General features: G+C 40.2%; 2 protein-coding genes and 1 long non-coding RNA gene across 3 annotated transcripts; 2 read left to right on the forward strand and 1 right to left on the reverse strand.

Annotated features, from left to right (window-relative positions):
- Positions 1–160: 160 nt before the first annotated feature.
- Positions 161–19,649, reverse strand: LOC136291540 (uncharacterized). Its single transcript, XR_010721602.1, has 4 exons — positions 19,564–19,649; positions 17,036–17,106; positions 16,283–16,365; positions 161–261 (listed from the first exon to the last, which is right to left on the reverse strand). It is a non-coding gene; the product is annotated as an uncharacterized lncRNA (long non-coding RNA).
- LOC136291539 (interleukin-8-like) lies at positions 14,502–16,413 on the forward strand. Its single transcript, XM_066186731.1, has 4 exons — positions 14,502–14,565; positions 14,741–14,876; positions 15,660–15,743; positions 16,339–16,413. Exons 1-4 carry the CDS (start codon positions 14,502–14,504, stop codon positions 16,355–16,357), a joined length of 303 nt encoding a protein of 100 aa, XP_066042828.1. The 3' UTR covers positions 16,358–16,413.
- Positions 19,303–22,157, forward strand: LOC136291537 (interleukin-8-like). The gene is made up of 4 exons (XM_066186728.1): positions 19,303–19,411; positions 20,063–20,201; positions 21,154–21,237; positions 21,844–22,157. The coding sequence occupies exons 1-4, from the start codon at positions 19,348–19,350 to the stop codon at positions 21,917–21,919; spliced, it is 363 nt and encodes a 120-aa protein (XP_066042825.1). The 5' UTR covers positions 19,303–19,347; the 3' UTR covers positions 21,920–22,157.
- The last annotated feature ends 1,652 nt before the right edge of the window (positions 22,158–23,809 follow it).

Raw genomic sequence — 23,809 nt, forward strand, 5'->3', positions numbered from 1 at the left:
TACACGGGGAGAAGTTGACTTCGCAACCGGCCCGCCCTAAGAAGCACTGTTGTTGCATTTTATGGTGCTGCGTTTTATGCAGCGACCCGCGGCAGAAGTGAGAAGGATGGACGGTGGTACAGCTGCCCTCCACGCGCTGCGTGATGGTGTTCACACCAGTGTTTCCCTGCCAAAGGGCTGCGGGCTCTGTGGGCTCTGAGGCTGCGGCAGTGAATGTGAAACAGAAAAAGAGTCCGTCCTCGGGGATATTGGTACATCTTCCTGCACAAGAAATAAGAGCAGGAAAAGGGCATGAAAGATTTAGTTTTGGTTACAAAGTCTACAATAGTTCAATGATAGGAAAGATAACTGGTCCTGAGCAATACCATACTACAGGCTCCTGCTTGGTTGAAGTTTTTAAGGAAGCACTTGCAAAGAGAAATTCTAATATTTCTAGAAAAGCCAAATACTATTAAAAGAAAAAATCTACACCAAAAATGATGGGTCCTGGACAAAACAAGAAATGGACGTGGCCAGTGTAGCCTATTCTGTCCTAAGGCCAAGATGCTGCTTCTGCCCTTGTTGTGAACAGGAAAATATCATTCCTTTTCACTTGCAGATTTATGAGTTCCTAGATGGGTAACAGTGTCCTCTCCCAACAAACACTGCAATCACGTAAACAGGGACCCTATCAACTGGATCTAAAATGTTTGAGATACCGGTATTGGGAGGCATTCCAGCATTTGGTCATCTCCAGGAAGTGTAGATACTGTTTTTTATCCCAGCTGCTGAATTAAAAATTGTAAGCTTCTGACCAGTTATGACCCATCAGGATAACCTGACCATTTCTGGGTTCAGGCTGATGTATCTGAAACTGACACAGCAAAATGTTACAAGCACAAAACTCAAAACAGACTAACAACACAACGCAGCACTTGTCTTCCAGAGAAAAGGCCCAGTTAGGCAGTCAGCAGCTTGCTATTTCCTGGGTGGTTTGTGTGTGCACGCAGGCACTTGCTGCTGCAGGTCACTTCCGGTGTAACTCCAGAAATTAATCAGCTTCTCATAAAATAAAGCATGAGTACCTCTTTGTCATCATCTCTGAAAGCCACATGGGCATCAATTTGTTCTATTTCTGTAAAAAGCAATCCTCAAGAACACATTTCAAGTCCCTGTTTGGACACTGTTGAGGCAGAACTTGAAAATAAATGGGAAAACTTTTAAATGTGCAGTTCAAAGACTCTACAAGATGCAACCATTTTATTTTTGATGTTTTTATACGTGTCTCATGCATTTCACTGACAACACTTCTGGTTGTTATCAACGTGCCCTGCTATTGTATTGTACCTTGTTCAAAAATAAATACCAGAACAAAATGTGTGGGAAAACATTTAATCTCATTGTGAGTGGTGACAGGAGGAACTACTTCTTCATTCTTTTTTTTTTTTTCCATAGTACTAAAAGCAATTTCCCAGGGAAAAAAATGTGCAGTAGCTATTAATAGTAAGGAGCTGCCTCTATGTAACACCTCTCACTAGGGAACATGAATAAATTTAGTCTAAAACTTCCCCATTAGTGACTGAAGTATTAATATTAAAAGCCTAAGAAATAGTGAAATCCATGGACAAGGATTTATACCAGACTTACAAAAAGAAGAGAAGATTCACTCTGAAAATCACACCACGTCCAGGCTTTCAGGAAAACCAAAAGCATTTGCAGCCAACAAATGGACCAGGAAGTACATTAGAAAATTTCTGTCACCACTGCAAAGGGACAGAAAATCAAGCCTAGAGCAAGCATATGTGATTTAAAATTGTTCAGTGTCTCACACTGAGCAAGGAGCCTCACATAGGAAAGTAGTAAAGGCCTGTTTACATTGAGGCATGTATTGGAGACAATAAAAAAAAAAATATCAGGGATATTTTTAAAGTTCAGCTGTCATTTAAAGATGGAAGGCCAAGAAAAGGTTTTCTGCTGTGCTCGAAGGAAAACTTCTGTATTTTACCTTTGCTGTTCAAAAATGATTTAGACTTGAGTTTTATTTCTGTTGAGAAGATTTAGAAAAAAATCAGACATGCAGAAAGGTCACAGAAGGTATCACAAGCTGAAACTTGTTTGCAGTCTGTACCTGAAGGAAGCTGAAGGAATAAAGTCCACTGAGTCTTTTCTTCCTTCAGTATTTCCAGCTAAATCCTTTCATGACCCCTCAAACTCCTCTAGCAATTTACCTTCATACTCCTGGGACCTCTCCATGCATCCTCTCTTGCCCGTGGGTCCAGAAGCCCATTTCAGCTTGGGCTTTGGCAATTTTCCTCTTTTAGGACTTTGTTGGAGGACTGCTTGTGTTGGGTTCAGCCTCTAATCAAAGCACTGATCAGGCACTGATTGGCGTGCCTGACCTGGCACTTGGTTTTCCATCTTGATCTAGGACTTGACTCATTGCCCTGCACTTTCCTGGTGATGTAAGCTCTTAGTTGAACCTGGCTGTGTTCTCTGGGCCTGCCAGGATCTCCTTGCTCAGGTTCTGTGGGAAGGAGCCTGGGCAGTGAGGTGCCTGCCCAGCCTCCGGGGTTCAGGTGCTTGGCTCCCAATCCCTTAGGGAGCAGCTGGTCCTTCCTAGGCCCCAATATCCACCTGCTGGAATTTGCCCACTTGCTACAAACTTGAGCACTGACTCCTTGTAGTATTTCTTGAGTGCTCTCTCACTGAAGATGTAAAATCAATTGAAAATAAATGTGGAAAAATTTAAATATCATGATTCATGCAAGAGCAGGGGAGACACATAAAGATGTTTCAAGTGGATGCTGTGAATTCAGTTCTGCTGTAAGTAGTAACATTCTCAGTTGGCACCCTGCAATAGCATCCCCTTCTTACTGGTGTCTGGTCATCTAATGCTTCATCCTGGACCTTTTGAAACAAAATATTCCCATGGACTCTCGTGATCACTGAACGATCAGATGCTTATTATATTCACCTCTTTCACACATTCTGAAACCTTAAACCTTTAAGAATCATTAAACCTTTGAAGCCCAAAGAATGGTGAACAGTGGTGAACAGCCCACAAGAAAGGAATGCATCACATGCCAACAGGAAGTCTTGATAGTGTTTTTTACTTCAGGGATCTTGTTAACGCATGTGAGATGGGAGGAAAATTATCAGATTACAGAAGAGGAAAGTGGGACAGGGAAATCACCTCAGTGACTTCAGTGGGATGAATAAGATGGGGGTGCAATCCCCAACAATAGGCCAAATAATTCAGAAGAGAAATCATGCAAATCCTTCATTAAAGGATTGATATCTGTGTAGCTTCAAGCAGGAAGTTCTGCTTTCAGGCACTACTGTGAAAACAAAACGGGCTTTGTTGAAACCAATGTGTCATTGGAGGCTGAATTTCCTGGCTCTAAGGTGTGGAGCAAAATGATAACCCTCCTCAAATCCTTTTACCTGTTATAGTTTATTTGTTTGTGAAATGTGTTAAGGGTGAAATATATTGCTTGAATCCTTTCCAAAGGACTATAAGGCAGATCTGTCCCAGAAATGAAGAAAGCAAGACACTGTTTTTCTAAGTCACAGATTTACACAATTTCTTTTTAAAGGGTTAAAGTGCCTGAAACATTAAAGATAAGATTATGTACCCGTAATTTGTATTGTTTCACACAAAACATACAGAATAAAGTTGATGTTTCTTTCAAACGTCTTCTAAATCCATACTTCCAGGTATACTTGATGGCTCCCAAACCCTACTTTTGAACGAAAGAAAACCCAGTATCACTTATATTGCCTGAGGTTTGTACTACTTGTGTTTGAGAATTGTGCAAATTCCTTATTTAATCCACATAATCCATGGCAATCCTCTACTCCTGTTTTTTTTAAATACATATATATGTATATAAATATTAAAATATTAATCACTAACTTCTTAAGGCCGCTAACTTTTCTCCATACTGTGTATTTTAGTGTTGCTTTTTCTGAACCTCTAGAAATTATTCTGAAATTATTCTTAGTAACTCAAACCCATCTCCTGGGAGACATGCACCTTCAATCTGTGCAGTCACGTAATTGTGTCAAGGAGAAGTCAGGCACAAAGAAATGAACTTTCAATCTTCAGTAGTAATTAATTTTCTCTGATAGGACCTTTGAGGATGACAGTCTCATCTTTGATGAGGACCTGGTAAATCCTGGCTTTATCAACCATCCCAGAGTCACAAACCTCTGCTCCAAAGCCAAGAGCTGCACCGAAATCTCTGTGGTTCCACGTTAACACTTTAGGCATGTGATTGTCTTTTCTCTGAACCTATCCATCTTCCAAATCACATACATGCATTTAATATAATTTACTTGCTGAGTTTGTCATGGGTAGTCCTTATAATTTTCTTTCATGACGGACTTGCCTAAGGTTCAAAATTTCTAATGGTTCCACGCTTTCACAGGCACACTTGGAAAGTAAAATACTGAAGTTCTATTGATTGTTGCTTTCCCAGATACCAAACAACTCCAACTGTAATTAAAAATGTGACGATCAGGCCATTTATTCAATGGTACAGCTTTAAATGTGAAATGCCAGACTGTTAACTTGCCTGTGGAAAGTTAGCATCACATTCCATACCAGGCAACACTAGCTAGAAAATATGCATATCTCAAAGTGATTTCATATCCTTGGGTTGAGCCTTAGAGAAAATTCCTGCTCCTGGGAAGGATGATGCCCTGCTCGCCTGAGAGAGGGGCCACTACATCTCTTTCAAAATGACACTGTCCTTGTGTGCGCACCATCAGTGCAGAGGTGACACAGGGCTCCTGGGATGACACAGCAATACCAGCACATTGCAACATGATTCGGGGAGGATTTGATTGTCTTGCTGGAACTCATTACCAAGTTCCTGCCTTCAAGAACAGGAATGACATGAAAATGGCCTTTGGATGTCCCAGCAATTAATCAGTTTGAAATGAGTGATGGCTGGTTCATGGGTTTGAGGATGAGACCCTGAAAAACATCAAAGGTGCAATGTACTGGCCTTTTGTAATTCCCCTGGGCAACAACTGTTCCTGTGCCTCCAGCCTTCTTGTTCTCCCTCTGTACCATCACAGTTGCATGCAGCACCATGCTCTAGCTGCAGTGCTCCAGTTGGGATGGAAGATGCGCACTGGAAATCATCCCAGTAGGGATGGTCTGACTGCTTCCTGAGCAGCACTGAGTGCTTCATACCCTCACTGGCTGCTGCTGAGGTTCATGGATCCAGCATGTTATCAGAGATATCCAGCACTTCTTTAATTTACATCCATTGCTGTTAGCAGGAAGAGCAAATGTGAGTGAACTTGTCATGAAATGAAGTGACCTATATGTTAGCAAGAATAGTTCTGTGACAAAAATGGCATTATGCCTTGAAATTCCATTGTGTTGCATAATTTAAATTCATAGTGCCCAGGTTTGTAAAGGCTGTAGAACCATTGCCACTAATCCTTCAGATATTTTCTGCCAGCTAATACAGTGTCTCTGATGCTTCATGCAATGAATCAGAGTAAATAATTTTCCAGACTGTTATGGTTTACCACTTGAGACATACAGTTTTGGGTAACCCACTCAGATGTTTTTATTTCTTTTCCAGTCCTGGCCTCTTCTCACCTTCACAGTGCAGCTTTTTCACCTTTTCCTCAGTTATTTCACCACCAGTGTCCTAGAGTCAGACTATAAAATGGACTCCCTCAAAAAAAGAAGAATCACCCTAAAAGCAAAATGACCAGCATTGAAATGAAAGAAATGTGTCTGTAATGACAAGCACCTCAGAAATCTCAGCCTATCCTATTCCCAGGTCTCAAAGTCAGTCCCAAAGGTCTTCCACTGAGTGCTTCTCCTTAATATGCATTTGACTGCATATTAAGGAGAGGCACTATTACTTTCTGGGTTAATCTGTTGAAAACATAGTAAAACCACACAATAGCTATAGAATTGGAACTATCTTTGATTTAGAGAAGAAATAAAGGCAAGCAAATAAAGGAGGACTCTGAGGAACTCACAATGGTGTAACTTAACTTCCCTTAATGTTCTGCTTAAAGAATGTGATTTTTGGTATCTTCAGAAAAGGAGGCATTTAGTTGTTTGAACTTCTGCCACTTGGCTTATGTTTCTTACTGTCAAAAAAATCACATAAGCACTCAAAAATGTGTTTAAAAACCAAATTGCTTTGCTCTTATATCTTCTGCTCCAGACACATGTTTTTCATCTGAAATTTCTTTTTGAAATCATGGTAAATGATTACCATAGTATTTGGCATTTCCTTTTGGAATGGGCTGTGAAAAGGATAGGACATGCAGTGGCTTATACAGAATTACCAGCATTACTTTCAGAGTGCTTGGGATGAGTTCAGACCATGACACATAACTTTGTAAACAGGGATCATAAAACACCCAGTCCAGAAAGTACATGATGAAAAATTCTACCGTGACAGAAAGTCTTGGACAGGATCTGACTATCCATCATGGCAAGATTGTTTACACCAGAGCAACAAAGAATACAACAGCTTTTTCATTCTGAGTGTGTATTTCAGGGCTTTGAAGGTGTTTAAGGAGCCTATCTTGAAAATGGACACAAAAGACAAAAAATTTCAATGAGGTTGCACAAACACACTCCAGAACTCATTTTCTGCTTGCTGTCCAACTCTATACCTTAAAGCTGAAGCTTTATTACTTAAAGTTTATCATAAGAAAGGCTGCAAGTTCAAGCGTGATCTGTAGCTATTCCCTTTCCTGCATCTCTCTGATGTACTTCAGGAACTAGTGTGAAAGGTGAACAGTGACGTTCAAGTCAACAAGTGAACATCCTGCTCATCTTGCAACATTAGCTGGAAGGAAATTGTTTTCAAACTGTAGTTTAGTAACTGTTCTTTGATCAAAACCACTGTCATATTGCTCTAACTAAAGTGCAGATGAAATCCTTATGTACTAATAATTGTGCACCCCCACTGCTACAGACCTGGTAATTGTTGTTTAGAATGCTATTGCCTGAAAACTGTTTGTGCCCCAGCTGTAGGAGCTTCCTAGGCTTGCTATGCTCATGCAGACTTTTGTCACTTATCACACTCCATGTGCAATCAGCACCATGTGCAATCAGCACCAGATGTGCACTCAACACAAGAGCATCAATAAAGTTCCTGTGTAGTAGGAGAAGAGTTGGAGCTGCTGTGTCAATGTGCTGTGAGAATCTTGCTGGATTTGGAGGAACAGAACTTAGCCAAATGCCTCAAGTAGAACAGTAAAACTAGAATACATTCTCAGAAGAGAATTTTTAAAACCTCATGTAAGGTAAAAAGTAGATGAAGCATGTAGTCTAACCAAGAAGAAATGCTCCTAGATGTCTTGCATTTCATATTTACTCTCTGACAGTCTATGAGAAACTCTTCTGGAGGACATCTTACTAGCCAAGGAGTTTCTATCCTCTAAAGCTACGGAAATCATGGGGATTTTGCAGGAGAAATAGAAATGTCCTCTGAAGAATATGTGTGATTTACAGGACGAACCTTATGAAAGGCTGCCAGGTGGTGTGCAGTCACACATGCCACTTCAGAAATGAAAATGATAAAACAGTGGCTGGAATCAAAGCTCATAATGATTGTTAGCAGTTTCCAAGCTCTCCGGTGTTTATTACACTTTAAAGGAATGGGGAAGGGATATGGTTTTCTGTGGGTGATTAAACATTCGGCACTATGCCCTGTGCTCATAATGGATAGTTTCCTGATTAATTGTACTGGTATTGGATACCTCAACTGGTTGGACCTAACAAACAGGTATTGTCAGACTTTCAGGAAAAAGATGCTGGGGAAAATCAAACTCCCTGCTGTACATTAAATATTCTGATGTTTGAGTTTGGTATCAACTACTGATGTTCTGTGTCAAACAGCAACTCAGCTGTTTATGCTAAATAAAAGTGGGTCAATACCTGGGTCCTAAACACATTACTTCCTGTAAGAGGAAATTAGCTCTGTGCTGAAAGTAGGAGAAACAGTGACACACGAGTTATTTCTGCATTCCATTGAATCCAAATGACAAATACTTTTCCTCACATGAAGAGGAGACTATGCCTTTAATACAAAGAGAATCCAAGCCCAGGAATAACAAACACTGAAGCCTAATACTGAAGAGTGGGTAGGGTGGGAATGGCAGAAGAAGAGTAGAATTTTTGAAGTTCAGAACACACCTTAGGAATTGCTAAAGGTATAAACACGCTTGCAGTTCTAACTGTGACTGTCCAAGCTAGCTCAGATCTCGGCTGATGGTGGTTTGGTAAACATCAGGCCCAGAGACATAAGTCAGTCATACAGAGACAGAATCTACCTCTGATGAAGATGATTGATCTGGGTAGGAAGTGATTACAAATCATTACTTTAAACTGTCCAGTCACTTTCTTTTGAAGAGTTAAAGATTAGCTTCGTCCTTTTCTCCCAAGTGCACTAGGATGTTAGTGTGTAGAGGAGATATGATTCAGTGTATAAATACCAAGATAGTTAGGCAGAGATTTACACTGTTGAACAATGGTATTCTAAATTTCAAATTTCTCACAAAATCTGAGATAGTTTGTACATATATAGTGTTGCTTTCCAAAAGTGCTATAATTCTACAGGCAGTCTAGGGAGCCTTAAAACAGCATGAATTCTGTCTTTGTACCACTGGGTCTTAAAAAATCTAGAGAGCTACTTGTGAGTGCCTGAAGAAAATCCAAGGTGCAAGTTCCCAAACTCTCCCTGTCACACAAGTATTCTAGTTTGTTGTTACATACCTGTGAGGAAAGCGAGAAGGCAAACAGGTCATGCCTGAAGCATTTGTTTGACCTGCTGATAACTCATGGTCGGTGTTACAAAATTCACTGGAGTTAAAAGAAGTTCTCTATAGCAGGAACTGCCAACAAATCAATATAATGTAAATTATTCTCCGGGGTTTTCCTTTTCGTATAGGAATGAAACAACATGAAATGAAAGAAAGAAGCGGAAAATCCAATGATAAGAAAAATCAGTTTGATTTCCCTGAAAATCATTACCTTCCAGCACAGTGTTCCCAAGAAGGAAAAGTAAATGTTGGTATTTGGGGCCAATGCACCCTCTTTGTCTCCTCATAGCTGTTGTGCTTTGCACCATCTCAGTGCCTCTGAGTTCAGGACCTTGTTCACTTTGGATCTACATCCAATGCAGAAGTGTGACTCCACTGATTTTGATTTATTCCTGATTTACACCAGTAAGGGGGTGATTAGAATTGCAATGCCCATGAAATGTAGCATAGGGTTGTTAATTCTGCTTTGCTTAAATTCTTGAAAATACTGTATCTTTGGAAAACCTGACATTATTTTATCCTCCTTCCCCAAGTGGGTAAAACCTCGAACACAGGTTCTTTTGGGGCAGCTGAAGGGAAGGATATAGGCTGGCAAAGAGGAGGCTGGGGAGTAAGGGAGGGAGCATAAGCAAGTGATGCTCCTAAGTATCTTCTTCAGTCCTTTCCCTATTCTCAACTACTCCTTCTGCTCAGTCCTGGAAGTCTTGGCTTTGCCACACTGAATAAAATATTTTTCTGAGTAAATCTTTTGTTCATGTATTGTAATAGGTTTTCAGTTACATATGATGATTAATGAAGAAAGGTATCTATCTAATAGGAAAGACAATACATGGTGATACCAGATGCAATACTGGAAAGTCCCTGAGTAATCCTACTGCAATTAGGTTTTTTTCTTAAAAATGCAACTAATGCAATTAAACTGGTCTCTTTTGTTCTGTCAAAAAGTTGTTGCATGCTGAGTAGCCTGAACACCCTAACAATGTTTCAGGCAGCATCCTGTCCATTTCTTCTTCTTGTTGTTCTTTTTTTTCTTTTTTTTTTTTTTTTCCAGTAGTACTTCCCTTTCTGGAGATGATTTCATTTCCTATGCAGTTACTACATACGTGGGGAAAACCCAGGAATACACAAAGACAGATATTTTCCATCAAACTCCATCAGTAAATGGCTTTTGTTGTATTGTGAATCTGCCAAAGGGCACAGAAATGAGGGACTGCAATTCTGGAGTCCTTCAAACCGCTGAAAAATGTGAACCAAGTTCTGAGTCAACCAGAAATATTCTGCTGGAAGCTCAGGGACTGCTGAAGCAAAGCTCAGTATTGCCATTAGTGAATTTTAGACACACAGCTGCAAGCGTGGAGTATTAAATGCACAGCACTGGGACCCAGAATAGCCAGCAGGATGAACACTGGGAAATCAAGCTGGCTAACAGAAAATTCAGGAGGGAGAGAAAAAAGTGCTAGCAATGGGTTCAGGTGTGTGATAAAATTGTATATTCCTGGAGCAGCTGCTTATGCAGCAGGGACATCCACATGCCATGTGCTCTTGAGACAGAACTCCAGGGTGCTTCTCCTGCCTCTGAACCAGAGTTTTCACGAGCAGGGCAGGTGGAAAAAAACATTCACCAGCAAAGATGTTGTAACTGTGCTTCTCTGCAGCAAGAATCATGGGCTGCACGGAAAATACAGGAATACGGATCATCATCTCCTGTGCTGTGAGGAAGTAGTGCTGTAGTACAGCAGAACTCTGCCTCTCATCCTTGTTTTCAGAAGACTGTGCAATTTTATGACTAATTAATGCTCCTTTCTTAAACCATTTGCACAGTGACCTTTGTAACACCTGCCCAGTGCAGGACTGATTTGGCAAAGACCTTCCACTCCACACTCAGCACTTCTAAAAATGAACAAATGCTGTTTCACTTTTTAAAATCGGGGTAAATATCAAACACAAGCAGTTTCAGGAAGAGGAGAGGAGGCAGCCGCACAAATTTCAGTGAAGCTCTCCTAGATGGAGGGCTCAGCAAAACAAGTTAGGCTTGCAGAATTAACTAAACAAGAGACATTAACTAAACAGAAGAGAATTAATATTTTTGGACAGGACTGATCAGACATTGCAGAAGCTCATGAGAAAACAGATGCTAAAAGTGAATCTCATGGTTACATTTCTAATTACAGCCCTTTATTCTATATTTTTCATGTAAAAGTCATTCAGTGTGAAAGTTGCCAAACTTCAAATCTTGGGGAGTTTGTTGATATCTAAGTAAGGAATAGTAGGGGGGAAAGACATAGAGTTATGGCATTTGTAACTGTAATTTGGCCCTCACAAGTCAGTCAACTTGCCTCAGGAAATGTTTACAGTAGAGACCATCTCATCACCAAAACACAGATGACACTAAAGACCCCAACTGCCAGGAAAAAGAACCACAAAGAAGTTGAGGTATTTTCCTATTGCAGATCAAAAATATGAAGAGATTTTGCATACAGGGTCACAGAAGCGTAAGAAATTAAGAGGAAGAGTTTGTCTAAAAGAAATCTAAGGCAAAACAGGACTACCCTTTCCTGTCGAACCTAATACTCTTTCAGAAAACCCTGTCAGGTCACATGGACTGACTCAGCTGCTCAGCAATTTTTAAATCATTTTTTACTTGTTTGAATGTAAAATTCCAGGCGTGAGGCAGGATTACTAAAGATAGTGGTGAACACTCATTGAGAGAAATGAGGGCAGGACACTACAAGGAGCCCCCCAGGCAAAAGAAATTCCTTACTGATGATGTGAGCATAAGGACGTGTAAATTTCCTGGGCACTCGAATCAGAGAAGAGCAGGAGCACACAGACAATTATCTGAGAAACTACAGTGTTTTCACTTGGGTACCTCAGCCTCGCTCCTGCCTTTTGTTTTCTATAGTATAACTGATGTGAAAGCCTTGATTAGTGGAATTACTGAATCTTATGCCTACCGTAGCACCTCTAGATTGATCTGAACTAATCCTGCATGTACCAGTTTACCATGTGATTTGGACACGGTCTGTTGGACCACACACCAGTGTCAAAAGTTGGACACAGGACATTCTTTTTTCTGTGTGTCATATACTGCTGATAAGCATCAGTACTCAGAAATCTTATTGCTTAGTAGCTGTTAAGACACTCTCATGCCGAGAAAATTGAAGCTTCTCAATAACTGTGTTTATAACATTTATGACAGAAAAGGTATTTATACAGCTGAAGGCTACCAGATATCGTTTATGACACTCTTAGTTAAGGCTTAGCAACGGCTTTCTTCAGTCAGAGTGTGTGTGAACTAGAATTCCACCAGCTTTTAATTCACCTGTCTCCAAAACAAGGTACTTTAAAATCAATTGGAACAGCAGCTGCTCTCTTTGGCCCAAATCACACAGTTTACAATAAAACATGTGACCTTGTCATTCAGAGTTCATCTCTTCTGACTTTTCTCTGTAATCACAAGAGAGATTTTATCTTTTTCGACTCTGAGGTTTTTTGCAGGACACTCCTGAGCACTCTGCTCCCTACATCCTAAATTACAAGTCAAAGCACAGCCTCCAGAATACTACTCAGTTGTTTCCACTGCTCCATATCAAGATTTGTTATGCTGTAATTATGTTGACTCTTATAAACACAAAACACATAAGCCCTTCCTTTATATTTGAGTAGAAACACACAAGGCCACAAACATCTGGTCTGTCTGGACCAAGAAAGCAGAAATGACGTTTCATTTAAAGCAAACAGGCAGTTTTGCACAAAGAAGACAAAGGATAAAAGCTTCATTGCATATAGAGTACAGAAAGAATAAATTTTTCTTTGAGATACTGAAAATCATTGGTGAAATTAAAGAGGAATAACAGTTTCTTGGATTTATTTGGAAAAAAAAATCCATACTCCTTAGGCAATGCAAATCATCCTTCCATTTTCTCCTTGTATGCAGGTTGGAAGACTTTTCCATTGATGCTCTAGCTTGCATTTCTGTAAACAGCTTTCTGTGCATGGAAATAGTGTGTGAAGGGAAAATAAAAAGTCCAGAGTTAGGAACAAACAACCCAGTCTGTGCTGCTGTCAGGCAACAAGACGGCATTTTGTAAAAAGAGATTGACCTGGACACATGGTAAAGGCCTACAGAATTATGAAGCCAGTGGAAATCAGGGATAAGGATCAATATCTATTCTTCTTATTCTGTAAAATATTCTTCTTATCCTGTAAAACAGTTAGGAGGCAGCAAATGAAATCAGATTCAGACTACTAGGGATAAGTCTCAAAGACACTTTATCTTTTCTTATGCATTCCTAGACACCTGATAGCTATGGTTGAAGAGGACAATCCCTAGGCAGACCTCAGGTCTGACAAGCAAGGGCTGTAATTAGGGGTTTATCTGTTTATCTGTTAGCTAATCCAGCTGTAAAGTGACAGGAAAACCAGGTGCTTAATTCCATAGCTTCTGGAGTGGCTACTGTTCAGATCATATGCTCTAAGGCTGTTTATAAACTACAGACAGCAATAGATATGTAAGTGGAATTATAGTAAGTGGAATTCAGTCTGGCATATGTAAATCTCTGAGACCTTCATAATCAGGCAGAGAAAAATAACCTACATTCGTAGCTGACCCCATGCTTTGTTCTTTTGACTTCCTAATTACCTGGCAGAAGAATGGTAATGGGAGTCCTTAATGTTTGACCCAAATAAGGCCAACCTGCATTATAGTGTTTGCCTCTACTGTTAAAAGAAATGGTTGAACACCTCTGACTCTGAATAATCCTTCTTCATGAATCCATCTTCAGTTTTATTTATTTTCATCATAATCAGAAGAAATCCTCCCTTTACAGGGTCGAATTTAAATTTGCAAAAGTGCCTCATTTTATTTCAGAACCAGAATCCTACAGCAGCTTTTAGAATTTTCCTTTGCCCAGTTTCAAAGCAGCGAATAAGTAAGAAGTTTTTGCTTCAGAACAAGCAGTCATCCTCAAAAACCAAAATCCATCTTAGGTTAGGCAAAGCAACTCATCATATCATATTTACATATTCTGTGTGTTCTCAATGGTACTTCAGAGTCTTAGTGGTACTATTGCTTATTTCAGTGAAGCTAGACTCGAATTCATCAAAAGAATACTGTAAGTATTTCTGCTAAAGTTATCTCAGCATATAAAGAAGGGTTTTTTAAAAATGTACAGAAATATAAGGACAAGGAAAGCTAGTATCTATAATTTCTAGAATTATTGGCTCCTACTTCTATCATGTCTTAAAATGGAAAAAAAATAAAATTGAAGTCCAAAGACACAGAGATGGAAAATCATAGAGCAAATGCCTTCAACCTGTGGTGGAAAGTCACAAGGAGGACACAAATACAGATTAAAATTATCCCAAGAAATTACAAACTCTCTACAGACTCCACACAGCTCAGTGCAGGGCAACTATACATGTCTTTACTTAATAAAGTTCTTTCTATTAATGAGAAGCAATTTTGTGGTCATGAAGGGAAAGGGGCTTACCCACTCATCTGTGACTCAGTGCACAGCAGCATCTCGCAGGTTCGGAGTTTCCATGTGTATGACCCACCCGTGGTGCCGGCATGCCCCGGGTGGCCCAGGCAGGATATAAACACAGCCTGTCCCAGATCACAGGCACTTGATCTGCCGGGATCTGCCAGAGCTCACTCCACCACAGAACCAGGCCCAGGCCACACGAGGAAGACACTCTCTTGCATCATGGTTGGCAAGACTGTGGCTGTTGTCCTGATCCTGCTCCTGATCTCAGCACTTGGAACACAAGGTAAAGAAACCCCTTCTAAAGCTCTCCTGACTAATGGCCAGAGCAAATGCTACTGGGGAGACACTGGGCTGTCTTATCAGTGCAGCAAAGGACTCTGCTAATGCTGTCAGCAAAAACCCCATGTTGTACTTCCTGTGAAAATACTGAAACACTACACCTTTTTTATGTTTTCCAGGTGAGGCAGTCCCACGCTCAGCCATTGAACTCCGGTGCCAGTGCATAAGCACCCATTCCAAGTTCATCCATCCCAAGTTCATCCAAAACGTGAACCTCACCCCCAGCGGCCCTCACTGCAAGAATGTTGAAGTCATGTAAGTGTTTTGCAAAAGCTTCCTGATTACTTAACAAGAAGGAAGCAGATTTTGATCTAGAGAGGGTGTAAGTCCTCCGTGAGCAGTGTGAGCAGCCAGCAGAAGCAGCTGCTTAGAAAGCAGAACAGCAACATTCCCTGCTCCTACAGACGATGTGCTACGTGTTGTGAACTCTGTGTTCTTTTGCCAGTCTCTGCTTTTTAAACACATGCAATATTTTGACCTAAAGTTGCAGTCATCAGACAGCAAATAACTTTCTAAAACTCTGAATTCTAATGGCTTGTGAAAATGCATGGAGCCATGCTGAGCAAGAGATCAAAACATAATTTTTAAGGGCTAGGTCAAAAACATTATCACATTTCTACTCAAGTCAATTAATAACTACCATTAGCATACCAATTATTCCAGTTGCATTCCAGACTTTTACTGTAAGTTACCAAATAACTATGGACTGGGCAGTACAATTTCTGAATCAAGGTGGAAAGATTTAACTCTTCAGTGAAAGACCAATATACAAATACAAAGCCAGTTGGGGAAAAAGAATGGTTTTGAAAAGAGGGAGAATCCTCTTTTGGACTCTTTTTGGAGATGGTTTAGTGCATCAAACAGATATGACAAGATACGAAACCAGTGAAAAAGATCCCTTTATGTTAGGCTACAGCCTCAATTTATACAGCTTAAAGTGGAACATGTTAGTGTATCCCTAGAATGATGTTATGAGAGAAAGGTGCCATGGCCTTGGATTTCACTTAATAGCCCTTTTCCCTTTCTTTCCTGTTGCAGAGCTACCCTGAGAGATGGCAGAGAAGTTTGCCTGGAGCCCACTGCTCCCTGGGTGAAGCTGATAATCAAGGCAATTCTGGACAAGTGAGTCATTTCTCCTCAATAAGCACAGCTTATTGAAAATCGGTATTTTAATTGAACTACCAAACACACATGGTGTGAAGTGCTCCAAAATTCTGTCTCCTTGGGCAGGTATTGCCTTCTGTGTTCACTAATTGTGACACTGTGATTGCTTTGAGTCTTAATTATAGCATTTGCTACTGAAGCCTTACTGTGCCACACATCTCTGGGATGTGTTACCTTCCTCTCCCCTAAGGCACAGCCATTTTGAAAACCTGCAGCCCAACTGCTCAGAAAATCCAAGTGTTAACTGACTGGTTTTTTCATGCTTGCAGTGGTACAGAGCAGCAATCAGTTTTTCAAATAAATGGCAAGAGATAAGTGGGGGGGAAATCAGGCTCCAGTTGTCAAGTGAAGCATCAAACTATGGAAATTCACTGCTATTGAATCATTTTGGGAATGTTATGACATACCAGTGTCTCTTGGGTTCTGTCACAGCTTCTCAGGGGCTTGGGCACAGAAGCACAAAGTGGAGAATTTCAGCTGACACCAGCAAGTCTTACCTGTTGTATGGTTGATTTTTTCTATCTTCTTTCTTTTCCATCTTCTTTCTTTCTAGGGCCAACACCAACCCTTAGACAGTGTCCTAAAACAAAGAAGAAAAATGTCCTAACTCCTCCAGTGAGGCAAAAATAGGGAAGACACTCACCCAGCTTGTGATGGTTCACCTCCTCCTGCCTTCTACATTCACAATGTCACAGTGTTTAGAATATATATTCCCTGGTTTGTAGTTAGTTGACAACAATGCTTTTAGTCTTTTAAACCGGTCTCATTATGTAGGAAAGAAACTACTGCCATGTCAACAAGAAGGCAGAAAAAATGGCTTGTGAAGGAATATGAAGATGATTCTGGAATAATTTTTGCTAAACACAACTGGAACAGTGCAGTGCATACCCAGTGGACCTTTCATTAAAGGACTCCTTCCCTTTTTGCTAATAGTTTAGGAAAATACCAGCAACAACTTCTCCCCAGCAAAGCACAGACAGGTAACTTCAGCTGTACCTGGGTCACTGCCACTCACAGTGGGCTACTGGCTGAAGAGGGGAGCTTCCAGAATTACCATGTCAAAATTCTGATACATCAGGTGTTGTGTCATCATTTTCAAAATACTATTTATTTTCAATGAGTGTTGTGAAGGTATAAACATATATTTTAATGCCATCTTTTGGCTATGAAAAAGCACTTTAATTATTTATAGAATAGTTTTATTTATTTATTTATTTATTTATTTATTGAAGATTTTTATGTTTACTTACCTAATAAATGCTTGTTGAAATCTTTTCACTTCAATATTGTTTGTTATTAATTTTCTTGTTGGAACAGAGAACTGAAAAAAAGAGGAAGCATTTGCTTTCAGTTTGTATCACAAAATGGTTTCCCAAACAGGCAACGGGGGGGTCTGAGTTGTGGGAGGCAGTAAATTAAAACAGCTAGTTGTTGCCTCTCTAAAGTGTAGATAATTAACAGTCAAAGGAACTGTGAAAGTTGTCTACTTTCTTCCTCTTTTCTTGTCAGACTCAGTGTTTTCAGAAGTCTGGACAATAAAATTCCCAGATAGTAATGAACAAATACTAGTTAGTCACAGAAATTGCAGGGCCATAGCAGTGTGGTGCTCTGACCGCACATCAGCTGAGAACATGGCAATGAACAAGGATTTTCATTAACTTAAATGAATGGGGAAATCTGATAAACATTAAGGAAGTCACTGAGCATTCTCTCTAATTCCAGTCAGGAGAGAGGACTACATCAGGGGAAATCCTAAGAAACAGAGCTCCAATTATATGGCCTCACATCTACCTGTAGCACAGCAATTAACAGAGGAATGTTGAAATTCAAGCAGCGTCCACTTGAGAAATGGGAAAGTTGAGCAAATATTTTGATATTTGTTTAGGTTTGGTCTTTTCCAACAAGGAGCCACTCCATATTCTGCACAATCAGCTCATGTTTGCTCATGGTGCAAGACATAGAGGGAGTTTTTGGCAGTGTTTCAGCCATTTCTTGTGCAAGAGGACAACTATTTTGACCACAATTTGCTCCCTGTCCCCATATTTGTCCCTGTCCCAATGCACAGCATTGCACAGCCTGCTAGACCTTAGAATGGGAAGGAGTCAAAATTTCTCAAGGAGACAGGTTTTGTTCGGACTTGTCTTACAAGTCTAAGCCTCCCTGTTTCCTGAGGGATTTTTATAAGCTACCTTCTTTCAGAGATGTAATTTGGAGACGAAGATGTCGCAAGTATCAGCCAAGAATGGGGAGAGGTTGGGAAGGACCACTCGATCTGCACAGCCATAAAAGTATGGGTGTATCCTAAGGGACTGGCATCAGTTTTAGTGTAATGCAGATACACATAACCTTTGCCGCCCGCAAAATCCCAGTCAAGTTACTGGGAGCTGAACCATGGCCAAGTTCTTTTGTCCAAAATGTCAGCAATGGCTGCACCTGTTGGACCCCAGGCATCTGCACCTTCCTTTGCAGGCTCATCAGTGAGATGTGATTCCAAGGGCAGAAATCACAACATATCCCATCTCTGTTCTGTGTGCAGTCACAGAATACCTTCCTTAGAAGCACAACAACCACCCTCATGCTTTGCTTCCAAAAACGTGTTTCAGTGGTCTTGGAAACTGCTAAGAGAAGCACTGTGGCTCTTCTGACTTGGTGTCTACCTTCACCAGACTGGGCTGCTCTTCCTTGTCAGTAGAAGTCACATATGAGAGGTGTTTATCTGCTGTCTTAAACATCTCTGGTTTTTCTAAATGCACGAGGTTAGAAAAAAAACAAGCAGCTCCCTAAGGGCTTATTTTAACTAGTGCCATTACAGCCCTTACTGCCAGATACTTTTTCCTTCTGTATTCTGAACAGATGAAAGTTTCAGAAGAGTTTAAAGTGACTTTGGTGACAATGCCTCAGTCATTTTAAGCTCATCATTTCCTGCTTAATGACTAGAGAGACTTTTCAGTACAAAATAAAGCATCTTAATCCAAACTGAAGACAAAATCTTTTCAGAGAACAAGAGAAATCAGTTGTGTCTTGTCTTCATAAAACACTGACTAAATAACTTCATTTGATTCATATCAAGATATAGTGTGTAAGATTGGAATGAAAAGCTCTTATAATTATGCTGGGTAAATGTTTTTGCATAAGGCACTTAAGCATGATGCAAAGAGCTGAACAGAAATTCTATATTCACAGAGAAGGGAAAAAATCCCTTTATTTTGGCTCCAAGGGATATATAGTAATGTTGTATTGATTTCCAAGTGGAAGCTTAGCATTATTGGCTAAAGCAAATATCCCATGAAGAAGTACAAACAGAAAGTCATGGATAACAATAACAATTTAAAGAGTAATTGAAAATATACAGCAGCAAAAGCTATAAAAGTTTGAAGTGCCACTGAATGGACTGCACAGAGGTTTGGATTTCTTATGCAACACTCTCATGTGTGAGGAAACCTGCATGTGCAGAACCCACTTCTCAGCACTCAGGCTGCTGGAAGTGCACCTTTCAGATATAAAGCCTGATGGGAAACAGCACCAGAGCAGGACCTCTGTCAAGAACAAAAGGTGCACAGCAATGGATGGAAAATCTATTGCTGTCGCTTTGGTTCTCTACTTGGTCTCAATGGCAGGGTCAGAAGGTAAGAAAATTATTTCTTAAAACTCATGTAAGCAATAAATAAGTATACACATGCAAATGCAGGTGGGTTTACACTATGTCCATGATGACTTTTTGCAATAGAATAGCATCCTCAGTAAACTGTCATTCAGAAGTAAAAAGGATCATTTGTACCTGTTAGGATGCTGTGGATGTTCCCAGGAGTAAAATATGCTTCTGTCTGCAAATGAGTTTATTCTTATGCCACAATATGTGCTTGCCTCTAGATTTTAAAAATTTTGTTTGAATTAAAACAGGACCTTTTTTCCCTAAATATGTTCATATAGCTCTTCTTTTACAAATGACAATTTTATCCTTTTCATGATTTTATTCTTGATAGGCAGGTTGATGGCAGAGCAAGAATTATCCTGTTTGCAAGAAAGAATAAGAAATATGAGCAGATGATCATGGCAGAAATTTAGCAATCCAAGTTTAAATTCAAATGCACATGCACACCTGCTCTGAAAATGCAGCTGCTATGTTGTGCAGATGCAGTTAATTTTATCTCAGCATCCAGCAAATCAGAGTGTCTGAGGAACAAGAATGAGGCTACAGGAGGGAATACAGTTTGCTTCAGGGGAGCAAATAAAGAGATTGTTCATGTACCTAGACATAACAGAGTTTTGTTCCACAGGTAAGGCCCTGGAGAAGACAGATGAAAGAGGCTCCCAACGCGAGTGCATAAGCACTCATTCCAAGTTCATCCCTCCCAAGACTGTTCAGGATGTGAGATTAAGCCAAAGAGGACCTCACTGCAAAAATGTGGAAATCATGTAAGCAGTTTTCCTAAACAACATCTCACTTCCTACAGGAGGTACTGACTCGGCATTTCTCATCCTATTTACTTATGTACTTTGAGTGGCAGGGTGTTTCCCTAGCAAAGCCTCAGAGACATCAAGTATCAGGAATGAGGCCTTATATCCAAAGGAATAAGCCAATTCCCAGCCAGTGTTACAAGCAGCTTCCAGACAGTATTTTAATTATCTTTCTGCTGTTATCTTACTTATGAACAACGTCAGATTCTCACAACACAGGGCACAATTTTTGACTTAGACAATAAAGAATCAATCAAAGATACAAACTTGATCCCCTTGACATGAATTAAAACAATTTCCTCTGACTTGCCCTATATGTGGCAAAGTTTGAAAGGCCCCAAGTTATTTCCAGTGTCAGAATTGCACATGGAGCATTTCCCTGTTTGAGGAGTGGAGAATTTGGATTATACTCCATGTGGGTATGAAATAAAAGATACAGCAAGCTTCATTTAAAACCACTCCTGGAACTAGCCACAGGAGCCATACCAATGCAGTCAGTAAACAGAAGGGCTCTGTCAGGCTTGTATGCTTTTGCTGTGGTTACTTAAGCAAATAATGGTGGTACAATCACACCCTCTGTGCAGCACTGCATGGCATCCTGTTCCACCTCACCAGGAATTGGTAATTTAAATCCAATTTGGTTTTAAAAAATACTTCTCAAGATAATTAAGTTCCTGAAAGATCTGCTGAAGTACAGCCAGATAGGGAACTGAAACCAAGTAGAAAATTCATTAGGGTCATTATAAGATTACAGCATAAACACCTGTTCTGACATAATTCATAAAAACCCCCAAACACATAAGATAAAACAAAACAGGTCCTTTATCTACTGGCTAAGAGAAATTTCCAGCTATTAGGAGAAGTGTGAGGGACACACCTGGCCTTAACTTTTCTGCTCCTTTCTCGGCAGAGCTACACTGAAAGATGGTAGGGAAGTGTGCGTGGAACCCACTGCGCCCTGGATCCAGCTCACTATAAAGGCTCTGCTGGCCAGGTAAGCTGCTTCCTTTCCGGGAACACCTGCACTTTAAAGCTCATTTTAAAAGGCTACTTAAATTAAAGGCATGCAAATGTTCACCCTCCTCAGGCATTAGTAATTCTTTCCATCAGTTCTCTCTAAAGCAATATTTCTACGTGCCTGAGGAGTGAAATAGTTTTCTTTGATATCGTCCTGGAGTGTTAAACCACCCAAAAGGCCATGGCTATGATGCCCCTAAACCTCTGCTGAGATACAACATATTTTGTGTGTTTGACATTTCCAAAAATCAAGGTCTCAAAGACTCACTTCCTCTTTCTGGGTATAATTCAGACATGCAGCTGGCATTTTCAAGAGCTTTCACTGCTGTAGACAGGGACAGTCAAATCCCTACTATGCACACAAGCAGATGGAAGTTATTTCTGTTGGAGCAGTTCATGCAGAAACACTTTTGGGTTTTGTTTTTGTTGGCTTTTTTTCTTTGCACAAATGTCAATTGGTTGGGACAGTAAAAATAAGTCATTAATAATTTGTGAGCACATATTGCTCTCCCTTAGCTTGTATTAATAGTAATTGTTTCTTTAAATAATTTCTGAATTCATTTTATACATAATCTAATTACAGGGCCAGGCACAATGTTGAGTCACCAGTCAAAGAAAAGTCAAGGAAGAATAAACCTTGGATTTCTGCAAGCATATGAAATGAGAGAAAACATTGCTGTTGCAAATGCCATCATTTCTGATGAGAAGGGCACCTCTGCTACATTACTAAAGTTGATTATTTTTCTTTCCCTGAGGTGGTTGCTGATTCATCTTATTTTCTTTGTTGTTGCTCTCTCTAAACTTCTGTCTGTGATAGATCAAGGAGTTCAAGGTTAATGAAAGTGTTTAAGTGTTGTAAGGGTAAGAATAAACAAGATGAAATTAGTCACCCCTAAATGGCCTTACTTAAAACAGAAACAGAATGGATACAATTAGCAAACGCATGAAAAACACATAGTAAGGAAACATCTGTAACTTTGAAGGAAGTCATCCCTCATGCACTTGCTGAAGTTGTTTGAAGGTGAAAACAAGAATATAGATGTGGCAGGTCTCACAGGTAGAGTCAAACTGCCTTTCTGAAATACTATTACAGCCCTCACTAAACACTGGAAATAATGAGGCTAAGAAACATGTCTTGGAAATGGATAAGGAACAGGTGAATACATAGAGATGAAGGGCAGAATGAAAAGATCAGCTTTCACTTGCATGTGGAATATCACCCATGGATTCTTACACCACCTTCTGTGGGGTCCTGTTTGGTTTGGCTGCCCCACATGGGGTCTGGCAAGTTCATTTGTCGTGAGCTGAAGTACTCTCTGGTGGTGCTACATGATGATGTGAAAACAAGGCTCATCTATAAAGAACTTCAGAAGGACCTTAGGAGATTCACTGATTAGGCAACAAACTACCAGGTGAAATTCCCTGCAGGAAGTAGCCAAAGTGATTGACATAGGAAAAAATTACAAAGCTCCTGTAGAAGTAAAACATTCTAGGCTGACAATCAGCACATAGGAGAGAAATCTTCGGATGATGCTAGGTGTATGAGATAACATTAGATCAGGGAGAACACATCGAGGAGTGTTTACAAGTGACTAAAAGGTATTTGACTGGGCGTAAGGAAGGTGCAAGCAAGCACAGGCTGATACCTAAACTACCTCCTGTCTCATCAACAGTTCCAAGTCACTATAAGCCTCAGGGTAAAAACTGGGAGCTCACAGCTTTCAGAAGGGAACAGCTAAAAATAGAGAGACTACCTCACCTGTGTTACTTCTATTTGTTATGCTGCAGTTTCCTCTCACAGACAGGAAGGTGAAAGCAGAGAGACACATAGATACCAAGAGAAGTTTAGATGTCATATTTCCAAAGGAAATAACACATTATTTATTTCAATATAACAGAAAGTGTTTGGTCATTTTTTTTCTCTCACATGAGTTCACAGATTAGTCTGAGTTGGAAGGGACCCAGAAGGATCATCAAGTCCAACACTTAAGTGAAAGGCTTAATACGAGGATTGAAACTGTGACCTTGGCATTATGAACACCGTGTTCTATCTGACACCCTAAAAGACCACATTTTTTGTTTTACAAAAGGATTTTGCAACTTACATATTTATTCTGTGTTGCTTTTCCAGGGTCCAGGGGAATGCTTATATGGCTAACATTAATGCTAATGTGTCAATTCACATTGATTTACTGTTATTTTCTTTCTCCAGTAAAAAAGATGTTTTGTCTTAGTGATTTGCTTCACACTGTTTAGGGCTGGCCATATAAATCTGATTTCTGAGGTAGTAAGTGCTGAAGTGCAGATTCTAGCAGCACTCGTCAGACTAGACACACATGGTGAGAGTGAAGGGGGATGCAAAAATGCCATGAGTGCCCTGTGGGGTTCAGACTTATGAGCCCCAGGGTGGGAGGTGGGGTTTGAAATTTGAGATCCAGCAGCCCCCTCACCAAGGCATCTCTGGACTCAAATCTGAATCCATGAGCTGACTGAACACATCCACTGTTCCTTCCTGCTGCTGCACCACCAGATTTTGGGGAGCAGCAAGA

Source organism: Chamaea fasciata, unplaced genomic scaffold (assembly GCF_029207755.1).
Source record: "Chamaea fasciata isolate MVZ Bird 193981 ecotype frontalis unplaced genomic scaffold, bChaFas1.0.hap1 SCAF_6, whole genome shotgun sequence".
NCBI lineage: Eukaryota > Metazoa > Chordata > Aves > Passeriformes > Sylviidae > Chamaea > Chamaea fasciata.

Bases quoted from the DNA above. Each gene is read 5' to 3' on its own strand.
- LOC136291539 (XM_066186731.1), top strand. From the start codon at position 14,502: ATGGTTGGCAAGACTGTGGCTGTTGTCCTGATCCTGCTCCTGATCTCA. The intron at 14,566-14,740 runs GTAAAGAAACCC...TATGTTTTCCAG, and splicing joins CTCAGCACTTGGAACACAAG to GTGAGGCAGTCCCACGCTCA. The intron at 14,877-15,659 runs GTAAGTGTTTTG...TTCCTGTTGCAG, and splicing joins TGCAAGAATGTTGAAGTCAT to AGCTACCCTGAGAGATGGCA.
- LOC136291537 (XM_066186728.1), top strand. From the start codon at position 19,348: ATGGATGGAAAATCTATTGCTGTCGCTTTGGTTCTCTACTTGGTCTCA. The intron at 19,412-20,062 runs GTAAGAAAATTA...TTTGTTCCACAG, and splicing joins CTCAATGGCAGGGTCAGAAG to GTAAGGCCCTGGAGAAGACA. The intron at 20,202-21,153 runs GTAAGCAGTTTT...CTTTCTCGGCAG, and splicing joins TGCAAAAATGTGGAAATCAT to AGCTACACTGAAAGATGGTA.